Source organism: Cryptotermes secundus, unplaced genomic scaffold (assembly GCF_002891405.2).
Source record: "Cryptotermes secundus unplaced genomic scaffold, Csec_1.0 scaffold184, whole genome shotgun sequence".
NCBI classification, from domain to species: Eukaryota; Metazoa; Arthropoda; class Insecta; order Blattodea; family Kalotermitidae; genus Cryptotermes; species Cryptotermes secundus.
Genome location: NW_019725839.1, coordinates 292,203 through 307,497, shown reverse-complemented (window position 1 = coordinate 307,497; position 15,295 = coordinate 292,203). Strand labels below are relative to the sequence as shown.

General features: G+C 46.3%; 1 protein-coding gene across 11 annotated transcripts in view; it reads left to right on the top strand.

Moving 5' to 3' along the window:
* Positions 1–15,295, top strand: part of LOC111863551 (protein lin-10) — a 63,689-nt gene that overhangs the window by 10,114 nt on the left and 38,280 nt on the right. For 7 of the 11 annotated variants that reach the window (XM_023849970.2, XM_023849968.2, XM_023849963.2 and 4 more), the window contains exons 2-11: positions 4,441–4,755; positions 5,130–5,332; positions 6,589–6,850; positions 7,887–8,157; positions 10,786–11,022; positions 11,102–11,299; positions 11,786–11,965; positions 12,267–12,804; positions 13,034–13,241; positions 13,357–13,445. In XM_023849970.2, coding sequence (XP_023705738.1) covers positions 4,526–4,755; positions 5,130–5,332; positions 6,589–6,850; positions 7,887–8,157; positions 10,786–11,022; positions 11,102–11,299; positions 11,786–11,965; positions 12,267–12,804; positions 13,034–13,241; positions 13,357–13,445 — 2,416 coding nt within the window. In that variant the 5' untranslated portion in view covers positions 4,441–4,525. The remainder of the gene's footprint in view (positions 1–4,440; positions 4,756–5,129; positions 5,333–6,588; positions 6,851–7,886; positions 8,158–10,785; positions 11,023–11,101; positions 11,300–11,785; positions 11,966–12,266; positions 12,805–13,033; positions 13,242–13,356; positions 13,446–15,295) is intronic. The other 4 variants (XM_023849964.2, XM_023849965.2, XM_023849969.2 and 1 more) reach the window with 4 other exon arrangements.

The window sequence follows — 15,295 nt, the reverse complement described above, 5'->3', positions numbered from 1 at the left end:
AAAAAAAGAGTCCTAACGGATCCTTGACACACCGTGCGTGTATGTGCGAAATATACACTTGACGGAAGGCCAAGCGTATTCATAAGAGAGAAACCCATCTTCTCGTCAGAGAGGATGTTACATAAGGACTATTACCGCAAGAGTTCAGTTGGAAAAAAAAAATCTCTGGTCGTGGACCTCAAGGGGCTTGACGCCGAGACGAACTGATTGGCAGTAAACCGCCATTCGTAAAGTAACTTTGACTATGACGGGGGTGTTTGCCGGCCGTCGCATAGAAACGGCAGATCCTCAGTTGTCACAGAAACGGCCCATATGTCGCAATATGCAGCTCATTTAGAAGCACGTGTTTCATTTGAAGCTTTCCATAATGACGTAACATGTAAATAGATAGCCAAGACAAATAGCGTACGTTTTAACGCAGCCTTATCTGTTTTCTGTTTAATGTATGACCCTGCAGGGTTCATTGTCTGTATACTAAGTGTGTATCAGCATTGAAGAAACGTCAAGGTCAGTGACGTCTGAAATCGGAAATCGGAATGAAGGCGCTGGAGACGTGTGTACTGCAAATAAACTCTTCCGGGAACCGGGTGCGTCATGCATCGTGCAGGCAACCTTGCGGAAGGAAAGGTAGAGGCGAAGTTGTCCCTGTGCTTATTTAATTAAGCACTACGTCATGAAGGGGAGTGGGTGTATAGATCCACGTTCTCCGTGAAAGAAAAGTCTTATGTAAATATAATTTGAACTCCCCACCGTCGAATGAATACTGGAAGTTTTGTAGAAAATAGAATCTAGATTCTAATGATGACGTAACGGTTACGTCACACACTGAGGATGACGCATGCTCGTTTTCATAGCAGATGGGGTATAGAAACAGATGTTGCTACTTTTGTTTCTGTTTTCAGGGTACGTTGAACTTGAGTGAAACAGGATGGCAGAAAGCGAATTAGATAGTCCAATCGATATGATAATGATCTCGATAGCGTTGTTCCATTGTCGACTGTTATCTCCGTAAATGTTGACATCGTTGCTAGATTCAGTTCAGAGTGGAAACAGCACGAAAAGAAGACGGGAAATATACCGGAAGAAATCTGACGATGATCCAGCTGCCCAGTTCAGCTTCTCGCCGTCCGATACGGACGAGAATGGAGTTTTCTTTCCCCCCCGATAAATTTTAGCTTTCGCAGTGTCGAATTACATGGCAGTCTGCTTGAGCTGGCAGGAGATGAATATCTTACGAAACGTGCACACGGCGTAGCGTTTCCGGCGCTTTCGCTGTGTACGCAGCATCAAGCTCCCCTTTGTTTAACCATCTCTGATACAGTAGGATTTACGCAAAAATCGCATTGGATGTAAAATGTGTCGCATTCTTCGCTCCTCTAAGTATTTAGCGAGTTGCGCCCGAGATGGCCGCAGGCTCCCGTAAAGTGGCAGCCCTCGTCATCCGACTTGAATCCAAGATGGGGATGTGTGGAGAAATTTTATGAAAACTCTTAAATGTAAGATTTAATTAAAATCGTTCAGCGGTGTTAGATGCGGATAGGTTGAAGGACGGTCACAGCGAGGGAATGCGTGGATTCTCACAACTTTTCAATTGGAGCGCGCTTGAAGTGCGGGGGGAAGAGGCTGTCTGTATCATGTCCATTCTGTGGGAAGCTGAAGGCGTATGAACACCATATCCACTCGACTGCAAGACGCACGCTTGGTTTCGTTGTAACGCCGCGTCACAACGGAACCGCTTCTGAGACATAGTATTTCGGTGGGGGGGGGTGAATTTCGGGTGAGAACTAGAATACGTCCGCATATAGCGGTAAGCTTGTCCAACAGAGAATTCAGACAACCACCGAATGTTCAACAGTGTCAGTCATGCCCGCCCCTACTCACCTTCCCGAGTGTTCAGTTTAAGAACGCAACAATGAGCACAGGCGTAACAATGGAATCTGACCGATCTCTCTTCATCGCAGAATATCAGTTAATATTAAAATTACCTGACATTTCCGGCCTACAAGCCATCAGGTGCCCACGGCATTTAATCATCGGAAGTGCGTAGAAGCACTTCCGGAGTCTCGTTTTTCTCGTGTCTCTGTGTTTACGGCCCGTGGCTGGGGTTATGGTCATGAAGTTTTTTGCTCATCGGTCGTACATTGCTTCCTAGACGCCATAAAATGTAACGCGCCCTGATTTCAGAAGAAAAAAAAAAGAAAGACAGAAGAAACGCATGTCTGCGCGGCCCCGCAGTTGAGAGCGACTTTGCCGTGCCCGTGTGAGCTGCGGCTGGGTTCCGGCTCGCCTGCAGCATATGCCGTTCCCAAGTGACAACTACAGTTGCTGGATGAATCACTCGAATTAGCGGCCCCTCTTCACCACAGGCTGCTCCACAAGTCGGGCGCCCGCGCCTGGACGGATTTCTTTGTCGGTTGCACCGGCAGAACTAAAAGCAGTGCAATGTGGCACGCCCAGGGGACGGGGACGTACAAAGTTTGGGTAGGAAAATCTGAAGGAAAGAAGCCACAAGAAGCGCCTGAACGTGGGCGGGATGTAAAGGTGAAAGAAGGTGAAGCTGTCCCTGTAACAGGCCGTGGAGGCCCATAGGTTTCTGAGACGTCGAGGCTCCCACATTTTCTAGACAATCGGCTTAAAGATGGTGGTAAGGTTGTCAGCCTTGCACGCAGGCCGCCCTTTAGTTCCTGGTACTCATATCTGTTGGAGGCTGAGTCGACCCCAGGGCCATAGTGCGGCTGGAAGGAATAGGTCAGTTGAAAAATCCAATGACCTCGTCTGGAATCGAACCGCTACCTTCCGGCTTGTAGCATAGTGTCTCAACCAACCACGCTACAGCGTGCCCCACTTGGGTCGGAGGATAATATTAAAACTGTTAAGGAAGTAGGTTACGGGCGTGGTGACTGGACCTTTCTGGCTCAGATAGGAACCGGTGACCGGGGGCGGGGGCTCTTTTGAACACTGCGGTGAACCTTCGTGCCCCATAAGAAGCTGAGCTTCTCAAGAAAGACGCAGCTGCATGGATTCAGCCGTGGAATAACGGAGGAGCCTGGTGAGCCCTGTCAGTATAGTGACCTGGAAGTTCGGGCCTCGATTCCCGGCAGAGGCAGAGGAACGACGAGATGAGCAGCCGAGCAGGTTGGAATGGTGGTAACGCCCTAGACCCGACATCTTGACAGATTTAACGTAGTTTCCCTCAGTCCCTTCAGGCAAATTCCGGGGATACTGCCCTGATCAGTCTATGACCTCTTCCTTTGAAATCGTCTCCAGTTCATCACTCGACCTGCGCTTCGATGCCATATGTCCTGGATACTGACAGCGCCGCTTTAAATTATAGGGAAGTGAAGTCTTGTGGGACTGGCAGCTATAGCAGGCTTTTATGCCGTGGGGATGCTCACATCTGCGGGTGGGACCAGGAGGGTGTGTGTTCTGACTCACCGCGCCGCCTGGACGTCCGGTTAAGTGGGGGGGGGAACTGCCAAGAGCAACGTCGCGTGGCGGTGAGTCTCGCTGCCCACGCTGCACAGCGCAAGTTCCTCGTCGTGTGTTTGTGTGTGGCAGTGTGACCTCATGTCCCAAGGGAATGGTTAGGAAGCAGCTCCAAGCCGAGGTTTGTCGCAGTTTTCTGTAGCCCCACCAGCCGGGCTGGTACCTCAGAATAGGCCACAGCCGCTTCCCACCAGTCTGTGATGTACTTTGACTTGACGCTATGCAGTTTGTTATTTTGTGTGGTATGATTTTGGGGGTGGGTTTCCTCAGCCCCACCAGGCAGTTTCTGGGACAGTATCCTTGGTTAGGTGATGACCGCTTCCTTCCACCAGATGTATCCATCAGTCGTCCTTCCATTTAATGCAGTTTGGTGTGATGATGACGTCATGAATTAAACCACAGAGCACAGCGCAGTCAGAACTGTTTTAGAATTAATGTGAGGGTGCGTTACACCCTTGTTTCTTGCTTTGGCATAGCTCAACAGGAGAAAGCATAATGTATAGGCCCTGTATGTCTCGACATAATCAGCAGACCGACTGCGGCATTCTCCCAACCGCATCCACATGTTAGATTACCATGGTGTTTGCCCCCACTGGTGAACCTCAGCGCTCGTCTCAATGGGCACAAAGTATGGACAAGGCATTCCCCCTCACGTTCCTGAACCATGGGGCAGCAGTGAAGTGATATGATGATGCAGTGGAAAGTGAGTTGTGTGTTGAGCGTTGACTCATTCTTCACTGGGACAGGTGCCTTAGTCTTTCTGGCAGTTACATGGAGATGTAAAGGGTTTGTTCATTATTTTGTTTGATTACAAAATGTGAGTGTAACGCACTGGTGGGCATTATTTGCTGATCACCTCTTGTACATAACTATTCCATCTGTCTGCAGACGTCTCTTGGAGTTGCAACTACAAAATCTGTAATATTGATCATGACACTGACTCATGACTCATAGTTGGCAGGACTGATGTGTTGCGTGTACAGGGGTGTCAACCTCTGAGGCTGGTGGTAATGTTGATCCGGGGACGTGCCGTGGAGCCATGACAAGTCTGCTGCAGTTGGACAACCTGCAGGACTGCATCAGTGGTGCCAACAGTGACCAGATCACGAAGCTCTTCCCGAAGTGCCGGCCCCGTGACATCAATCTCAACCCCTTGCAGCAGCATACAGCTCAGCAGGATGGCCAGCATGACCATGACAACAACAGTCTTCTACGACACAGACTCTCGGTTGTTTCTGTGGTGATGGATGCACCTCCCAGTCTGGACAGGTGTGTGTTTGGGGCCGCTGAGGCACATGGCCAGAGTCAGGGTCTCAAGGAGACATACGGAGAGTTCGAAGAGTATTCTTCTGGGATGTGACACTGTGTAGTCAAGTAGAAGCTCACTGGGGGCCCTTGGCTGCCCTCTCTTCCCATAAGACAGTAATGTGTATAATTCCAGCCATGAAAATCTCACATACATTTCAAGAATTTTGACGTATTTGGTTTTTGATCAGTAGCCTGAATTGTCTTCTGTTTTCTTGTATAAGGTTTTTGTGTTGTAGTACAAGAGATACGATGAAACAGAGGCATGTAGACTGCATCCCTCTGAATGTTTAGAGAGGTGTGTTTCACTGCATTAGAAACCGATGGTGTGGTCACAGGTGCAAGGTTGGGTGCAGTAGTGCGGTGGGAGGAGGGGAGGAAGAAGACGGAGAGGAAGCTGAGGAGGGGGCAGACAACCACTGCCAACACGAGACAAACGCGGGTAATTCTGAGAACTCGGCCAATTCCTCTGACCTGGAGAATTCAGACGACATGTTACAGGATGAGGACGAGGAGCTGATTATTGACCACACTGCAACAAGTACGTATCTGCCACATCACAGTCTTGGGGCAGAATGTTCATCCATGTTGTGCTGCAGTAATTTCGGTGATACATACCATAGGAATAATTTTGACAACTGATGCCACCATTTTCTGGTTAGTCTCTAAATTACCAAGTTTGGATTCTTTGTCAACTGATCACATTAAATATATTCAGAGTTATTGCACTGTGCATCTATATTTATGAACACGCACACACACACACCCACCCACATCTGGCTCAAGCTGATGCACCTCTCACTCTGCTCTACTCCTCCGTGCTTACACTCCAGCTGTACTTTGCTCTGTTCACATGGAGTGGCTGCTGGTGAGAATACAGTAGTTCGCAGAAAGGGGAAGCCCCAAGTGCTGTCGTCCCACCATTGGTGGGACTTCTCTTCCTGGCCATAATATGGATTGTGTATATATTCTCTGCATATGTTAGTGTTGTATAATACATGTCTGAATTTCAACTGACCAGACTTACCCTTGCATCCATTGAGCAACGGTATGCAGAGACATGCTGTAAAAATATACCTGGATTGGATAAATCTGGACCGCCTCTGTGGTCTAGTGATCAGAGCCCCTGGCTACAGATCCAGAGGTCCTGGGTTCGTTTCCCGGCGATACCAGATCTTCTGAGAAGTAGTGATTCAGGAACGGAGTCCACTCAGCCTCGTGAACATAATTGAGGAGCTACCTGAATGGAAAAGCAGCGGCTCCGGTCTAGAAATCCAAGTTTAATGGCTGTGAAGATCTGTTGCGCTGACCATGCAACTTCCTCTATACGCAAAAGTTGGCACTAACTCCGCCGACAAGTGGTGGCTGCTTGGTCAGTATAGTTTGCTTGTGGAATAAGATCACAGAGTTCTTTTTTTGGATACACCTGACCTTGGAAGGGTTAACAGACCCAGAAAGTCTGGGTAGTGGTGACTCATTTGACTTGCATTTCAGGTTCAGAATTTTCTATCAGTTTTTTCTTTTTCTGTGGTTTTTATGACTTTCTTTATGTAAATGGGAGTTGCTGTAAGAAGATTTGTCTCTTCTGGGATGTAACACAGGATGCATATCTACCAGACTGCATGGCACCACATCCCTGAAGAGAGTAATCTTCATAGCCACTCCTGTGTGCAGGCTTACCATAGTTCAGAGAGTAAAGTGACAGAGTATATGCTGGGAATTAAACCCCGCCTGTCTGGTCACATTTCTAGTTGAGGCCTTCGTGTCCTGTAACATTGATTGTTTGTTGTCTGGTAGACCTCACAAACCAACAGGGGGAGCAACATGAGAGCAATGAGGTGATAGTCCTCACCAGCAATGTCGGCGGGTCTGGCAGCAAGGTTGGCAGCACTTACAAACTGCGGGACTCGCGGATCATTGAGATTGCAGGAGGGCGTGAACTTTTCTCGCAGAGCAGGTCGAAGGCAGCACGCTGCAAGTCTGCCCGCTACTTCGACGATGGTGACAAGCTGGGCAAGCGGACCGGGAAGACTCAGGGCGTGTGGGAATTGCGTGCAAGGTGAAGGACATTTCTACATATCTTGACCCATTTGCTGATATTAAAGTGATTGAGTGGATGAGGCAGTCTCGTCAAGTTTGCTGTAATTTGATTTGCTGATATTTAAAGGCTGGTTTTCTGTTTCCTGTCGTTCACATATGAGAAAAAATGAAACAAGATGAATTTACCAATTTTTCCAGACATACCAACTTAGTTACTCATTTTTGTGTATCCTTCTTACTGAATGTACAAATGTATTGTAATGTTTATCGATATTTAGAGCAATCACTGTCATGACATCTGTGATCCCTTATGTCCTTGAAGAGAGTTCTTTGTTAAGTGTTCCATTGCAACACCACTGCTCACTCACCTGCACTCACCTCTTTCTGCCTTGTCTCGCTCATCACCAACCTACACTGAAAACTGACTCACTAGTCTGGCAGTTTGCTGACCCACTGATGGACTGACTGACTGACACATGACTCACAACACTCCTGCTTCCCATGTGCACTGCATGGAGTCAAAGTGACTTCAGCTCATGCAGGTGCTTTAAAGTTTAGCTCTAACTGCCTTCTGTTGCCCACATTGTCCAGACTGAGATGGGACGTCACTGACCATGTGACTGCCTTCTGTTCCCCGCATTGTCCACACTGAGATGGGACGTCACTGACCATGTGACTGCCTTCTGTTCTCCGCATTGTCCACACTGAGATGGGAGATAGCACAGCACTTACCACAGAAACCATGATGATGGAGACAGAGACAGTCTGTGAAACACTGAACATCAGTTCCACACTGACATGGTTAATCATCCAAGAAGACTTTGTTGTGTACTGTTGCTGTGAAGACTTCTGGAGCATGTAAGGCAGAAACTTTTGATGCTTTGCTTGTGTTCACCTTACATACTGACTTACCCTCGCATATGTTAACAGATGCAAAGTATTTGAGGTTGAACACTCTCTGCTGCCTGTATATGTCACAGAGGTCTGTATTGCGACTGTTAGTAGTTTCAGTAGAGGGTTACAGTCTGAGTGTGATAACAAATTGTTTATTACAGGTGTGGTAATGACATGAAAAACAAGCGAGGGCTGAGTTCTCAGCAGCGTGAAGTTACAGAGACTGTATTCTCAACAGAAGTCAGATCTGTGGTGAGGCACCAGCGAGCTGCCGGCATGAGTTCACCACTTGCGGCAGGCGGAGAAGTGGTGGTGTTTGATGACATTGGGGAAGAGGATTGGCGTAACAACATCAATACCACAGGTCTCTCTTCCACGGGCACTTCCCCAAGCCCACCCGTGTATCACCGCACTGCCACTGACTTCTTCAAGGTATGACGAGGATTGTGTCACGTTCACTGGTGCTTGTGCTTCAGTGTTACATTCTTACGGTTTCAAAAATGGGTTGAAATGGAAGAAAATGTGGATTTGTGGTTGTCACAGTGGTTACTGTGAAGAGTAAAGTCTTCTGGGTTGTAACTCTTTGTAGTTCCGAAAGCCAGTGTTTTTCAGGGTTGAACCTGAACTTGCTGCCTGCTTCTGCTGGTTTCTTGCTTGGATTACTGGGGGGAGAGAGGCGATATGTTCCTCTGAAAAGGCTCTCTTCATATTGCACAGTATCAACCCAAAATACTGAACTCGGTACTGGAGAAAATGGTGTGCCCGGTGCCTCCAGTTCTGGTCTTTCTGAACTTCCAGGCTTCTGTCTGTCTCAACGTTGATGAAAGAATTAATATATGAGGCAGAGAAGTCTATGAGATAGCTCTGCTCTGTCCATTGGTAGGAGCAGGAAATGATGATGATGAATACTCAACCAGTGGTGTGCAGCCCACCATTGATCTGCACCACAGTTTCCTCTAGTCTGCTAATTTCAGTGCATATAAAAGGTCTGACAATTTAATTCCCGGAAAGGCCGTTGTGTGTTGCTGGGTGTTGAGTCAGGCAAACTCGATGTACCCAATCACGTTTGGACAGGTTCTAACTTGTGTTTATGTGAGACACAGACCAAATCCCAAGCAGCAGCGGGAGTAGTTCATGTCCGTGTTATACTGTTGGCGGAGAACTGAGCGACAAGAATCTGGAAGAGAGGATAAACATCCAGTTTTGTGTGAAGATTGGTAAAAGTGCTAGTGAAACGTTAGTGCTATTAACAGTGGCTTATGGTGAGTACACTTTGAAGAAACTGAGTGATTTTGAATGGCATAGGCCGTTCAGGGTAGGATGAGAGCTGTGCAAGATGACCCAAGAAGTGGACAGCCAAAAACGCAAAGGACAGATGCAACTGTGGACAGAGTACGAACCTTTGTGCTCTCAGATCGAAGATTAGTTGTGAGACTAACAGCAGAAGAATTGAATATGAAGAAGAATTGAATATGAATAAGGGAACAGTGCAACAGATTATTACGGAGGATTTGGGAATAAGAAAAATTTCCACGAAGATTGTCCCTCAAATCTTGACAGATGACCAGAAATAATGTTGGCTTCACATTTCATCGGATCTTTTACGCAATGCAGAGATGTTTGATAGGGTCATTACCGTTGATGAAACATTGTGATTTCAATATGACCCGGAAACAAAGCGCGAAATCATGCAGTGGAAAATACAGAGTTCACCTCAGCCAAAAAAAGCGTGCATGTCTGACTCGCAGTTCAAGACCATGCTTGTGTATTTCTTCGATCACAAGGAGATAGTTCACTATACATTCATTGCACAAGGACACAGTGCATCAGCAGTGCTGTTTGGAAGTGATGACAAGTTATGGGAATCTGTTCTGAGGAAAAGACCGGAACCCTGGCCTGACAAGTGGTTTCTCCACCATGATAATGCCCCTGCACATGGTGCATTAAGAATTCACGAGTTTCTGGCTAAGAAAGTCATAATAAAATGTAGCATTTTCCAGCAATGACACCATCGTCTCATGAAGCGTGTAGCTTCACAAGGAGTCATTTCGAAGGTGACAGCAGCCACTGTTGCACATATAAGCAGATTTTGCTTTCACAGGGCCATTCTGGGAATTAAATTGTTGCCCCTTGTATTTTACCTCTTTAAGAGCCACGTATAGCAGCTTGGTTTTTCTTTCCCCCCCATTTGGAAACTAAATAACTTGTGTTAGAAATTAATATTGTACAGAGATCTGAATGGGTGATTTAATTATGATTACTGTTCTTAGCATCTTGTAGTGACCAGATGTGAGGCTTAACTGCTTACATTACTTCATATGCCATCTTACAGTGTGTTCAGGAAGGGGGGCAAGGAAATTTGTGCTCAGGTCACCAGTCAGACAAGAAATTGTACTTGCCATGCATTTCTCCACAAGAGGAACGTACAGACATCGACACGGTTGTATCTTGCTTGGATGCTTTCTCTTCATCTTGACATGCGGACACAACAGTGTCACAGTAACGAAGGTCCTCATACCCTTGCCTGTTACAAATTGGATGTTGTACATATGTGGATAAATAAAAAGAGACAGTCGGGGAGAGTGTTAACAATAGATTAAAAGATTTTCCAACTTGTTGAACTTGATTTTTCACATATCGTGGATGAGCAGCCAGTGGGTTTCTTGATGCCTGTTGATCTCTCTTCTGTTTCAATATCATAAAGTGCTAAGTAACCTCTGCAGTTCATGTAGGATCATCAAGCAGTCTCCAGATTAATGAAACCAATGGCAGAACCTCCAGACAACTCTACATCTCTCTTCACACTGATGTTGTACCTGCAAAATTACAAAATTTCCCAGTCAGTTGGGTATGTAGAAAGGAATGATTAGCCAGGCCAGACAGAGAGGATCTGCTAGGTTCTTATGATCTTATCTGCTTGCATAATGTTTAACTGTCAACACTTTAAGCTGTTTTGGGGCTGCTGTGAAGGGTAATGTGATGTGTTTCTCTGCTTGCCTGTTCCCCATGTGAAGTGCAGAGCTTGGCAGCTGACGCTTTATGCCTGTGTTCTGGCTGTAGGCTGTGACATCAGCCTCCGACCTGGATGGCGACTCTCTATCCCCTGAACATGGAAGGAGCAGCGCCAAAGGAACGCCCCGTGTGATTGGAAACCTGCCAATAGCAGAGTATGAAGGGTCCCCCCGACGCTATGGGCCCCGGCATCTTGACGTGTCACATTCGCATCCTTTGCTGCCCTCTGCCCAGAGTCTGTTGGCTTCCCCTTCTGTTTACCCGCCGCGGCCTGGCTTCCCTCAGGTGAATACGTAACTGAGCGCCTGTTGTTGTTATCAATACTTGATGGAGCTCACTCAACAATGTGTCATTGTAATGGCAGCGTGTCCTTCCCACTGCGATGGAACCTGATCTCGCGGTGCCAGTATCAGCAACACCCTCACCAGTGGCGGGTACGGCAACGACAGCGTTCGACTACCTTTATGAATTTTCTGAAACACGGAAGGTACTCGAAGAATTTTTCAAGTGCCCCCCTGCACCGTCAGGGGAGGAGACCAACTCTGCAGCAGGTGACTTCCAGGTGAGAGTTAATTAGAAGCCATTCATCATGTTGAAAACTGTTTAATGGAGGAATCAGGATAACTCAGTCACTTTCGTCACTCGGTTAAGAGGCTGAAGGACCAGGAAATTGGGTTTGATTCATAGTAAGGGCAGAGATTGTTCTCTTCTTCATGGTGTCCAGATTGTTAAGGCAGAGGATTTAATGGAGATAATGGTATTAAAAAATGTAGCGATCTGTCAGCCGCACAGTGCACGCTGCTCATGAAGTAGTGTGGCATGTCTGTTAGAGATTAAGATAATAATTACTAGAAATTGGAGTTGTGATCGTTTACATCCATTTGGTGCATACATTTGGACATGTGTGCAGTTCAACTTGTGTAATGAGAACTGAGGTTGAGGCGGGCTGGCCAGATAGAGAACTGAGGTGTAGCTGAGAATCAGAGAGTAGTGTTTATGAGGACTGGGTTGAGTTGACCCAGTAAGCACTCAGACATATTTGTGTTAGTTCCAGGAGTTGGATTATGAGTTGCGGCGGCAGGCTGGCAGTGCCTATGTTGGACAGCGGTTAGCTAAAGGTCCATCACACCAGGACAGCCTGGAACAGGGGGTGATAGAGGATGGTACCTCACCAAGCAAACTCACGAGCATCACCACCCCACAGCAGGCAGACTTAGATACTTTAGAGGTGAGAAATGTAGTTGATACAGCATTGTAAAGTAACCAAATAGCTAATTAGAGCTTTAAGATGGAATGAATGCTTTAATCCTTCAAAGTACAGCAGTTCTGTTAAGTTAGGAGGAGGAAACAGTTCATTTATTAAATTTGGCTCATTGATTTTGCCTCTGCATTATGGGTAATATTAGGCTTACATGAAGTACATTATATCGTATTGTGTCACTATTATTAAGTGTTAAAAGTTGAGACACTTTAGAGGAGACAAACAGGAATTGCAGTGAAATATGTGTGTCTGTGCGTGTGTGAGACAGGAACAGGATGTGGAAACAGAAGGTCACTTTCTGGACCTGTCAGCCGACACAACTGGGTCCACAGAGGATCTGGGTGACACAGAAGTTGGTGGCCTGCAGGTGGGCCATTCCCGCAACTTCACCCTGTCCCCCGAGACAACGGACTGTGACTCAAACTGCGGTGATCTGGATAGTGAGGTGTCACTGCTCTTGTTGGAGAGCGAGGGTCCTACAGGCGGTAGCATTGATAACCCCAACCAGCTGGCACCTGATTCCATGAGACTGTACTCCAGTATGCCCGTGCTAGAGGATGGGTTGTCATCTGGCCACGCGTCTGACACAGATAACAACAATCCAACTGTGATGAAGCTAATGAAGCGGCAGATAACAGAGATCGAGCGCGAGATCAATACGCAGCGAGCCACTAACAAGGAGAAGTCTGCAACACCAGTAGCGGACACTGGCAGTGCGGAGCTGTTCCCTGTATCCACCACAAAGAGTAGAGACAATTCGTATGACACCGTTGATCCAGACCTGGAGGCACTGGACCCACTGCATGGTGAGGAACTTTTTGTCTTTTCATTACTCCTTGAAAAGTTGCATTATTAAGTAATACTTACAAAACAGTGAAGGCTGCCTGACTGGAGGTCATGTCTGTCCATCAGTCTGTCTCCATATATCACAGCCGGTATGATAGAATTGTTTACATTTGATGTAACAACAAATAGTTAATGTTGGAGAGGTTACCGACCTTGCTTTGTAATTTGATGTGATGCGTCATATTTCAGCAGGGGCTCAGACTACACCGCCGCCTCCAGCCCCCCAGCCCCACCGCAGTATGAGTCTTGACCCCCCACAGATGAGCAGCGACTCGGTGGAAGCCGCCATCAAGGACATACGCCTTGCTCTGCAGCGCACCAAGACATTGCCCCTTAAGAGTTCCCCAGGGGCTGTGGAATCTCTAGAATTGACCAATAGCCCCATCTGGGTGCCACGGTGAGTACATTGCTCCCTGCACTGCCTGGCAAAATCAGACGTGTGTTTGACATTCATTTTCGACCTTCTCCTTCGAAGTCTGTTCTACTGTCTGCTTCACACATCTCTCTTGCAGGAGACGAACTGGCCCGTCTACCAGTGGGGAGCCAGCGGCTGTTACAGAGCAACGCAAAGCTCGCACTGGTGAGGATGGAGGGGAGGAAGGTGAGTGGGTACCTCACTCTTTGTGTTGCCTGCAAGTGGCAGATCTCTGGCATGGGTGATCTTGTAGCATGTTTTTAGGATAAGCAGGAGAATATGTGTGGCTTCTGTAGTTAATGTAAAAGCTAAAAAGCTATCCCTGTAACAGGCCATGGAGGCCCATAGTGTTGTGAGACATTTAAGTTCCCACATTTTTCCAAACAGTTGGCTCACAGATGGTGATGAGGTTGTCAGCTTTCGTTATCACAGTATGTGTAGCCTCAGTAAAGCATATGTAGTTGAAGCATATCACTGTGACATAACAGGGTGTTTCACGACTTTAGCGCATACCTGCAGGAGGTGATTTCCTAGGTCTTTGTGATCAAAAAAGTCATAAACATGTGTCCAATTTTGAACAGTTATTGAGTTATGACTGTTTTTTCATTCCTGTACACACCCTCGTGTGAACTGCGTCTATCATCTGCCAGGTCGCTATTTTTAGCTAGCTACAGACAGCGTTTTCGTTATCTCGACAGTTGAGACGTACCTAAGGCATGGTGGGTTGGTATGTCCTGCGCGGTTCACAGCCGAGCGGCAGCCTGTGTTGTGGCTGGCGGTGGCATTTTCGAAAATCAGCTTTAAGCACCAATAAATTCAAATTAAAGGTAATTTCACGAAGTTAACTTTACATTCATACTTTAAATGTATCATGTACTATGCTGGTTTATTATTTTGTTCCATTTATTGTCTGTAATCGTTACCTTCTATTCTGAGTTTAAAATGGTCATAACTCTGTAACCAAAATTGACACCTGTTTATATGAACTTTTTTGATCACAAAGACCTAGATAATCACCTCCTGCAGTTATGCCCTAAAGTTGTGAAACACTCTGTATAACTTCCAAGTGTAACTCTCTTCAGTAAGATCCAATACTTTGTGATAGTGGTACATTAGTTCAAATATGTTTCTGGACACTGTCCGTCATCCTGTTTATATTTCAAAACTCATTCCAGTTGCAAAATTGTGACAACAGTTTATTCCATCTTTTGACAGTGTTGACTCTCTCCAGAATCTTTTCCATTTGTACAAGTCAGAAGATGACAGATCTCCAGTTCCTTCTGTTTTCTGACAGTCTTTAATTTATCTTCAATTTCATACCAGCTCTGTTCTCTTTTTGTGATGTCTTACAGACCCTTCCAGAACCATGTTGTTCCAGGTTCCTCCATGCCTCTCTTTCCTTCATATTCTGATTCAAGCAACTGCCACTGTATCCTTGTTCTGCCCCTGTTTATGTTTCCAAACCATTGTAACCATTTCTCATCAAAGTCTGTAAACAAATCGTTTTAGATTTCAGCTTAAAAAAAAGTTCTTTGTAATTCAGTCCTTTCTTGAAGATAAATGTCTTCTGGTACATGACGCCGTGTACTTTGGTACCAACATTTTGATGGAACTTGCAGCCTCCATCTTTGGGGTTTCCTGCAATTTGCATTTTCAGTTTTCTTTGTATTAGTAGAAATATTGATTTGAAATTGAAATTAAAATTGTTGAGCTTAATATTACAGTGTAAGATTTTAGGCTTTCACGGTGGTGACTATGAAGAAAGCAATCTTCTGGGATTTGGCACCGTGTATATGTGGTGTTAACTGATGTTTTGGAGGAACATATCGCCTCCATCTTCAGGGTAGAAGGAAAAATATAAGAAATCCGCAAGCGAAGAGACCGAGAACCGGTAAAAGGAGACTGGTGATGGAAATATACACAGCTATGTGAGCTCACAGCTCCTTCTACCCTGAAGATGGAGGCGATACGTTCCTCCGAAACATCGGTTAACACCACATATACACGGTGCCAAATCCCAGAAGACTGCTTTCTTC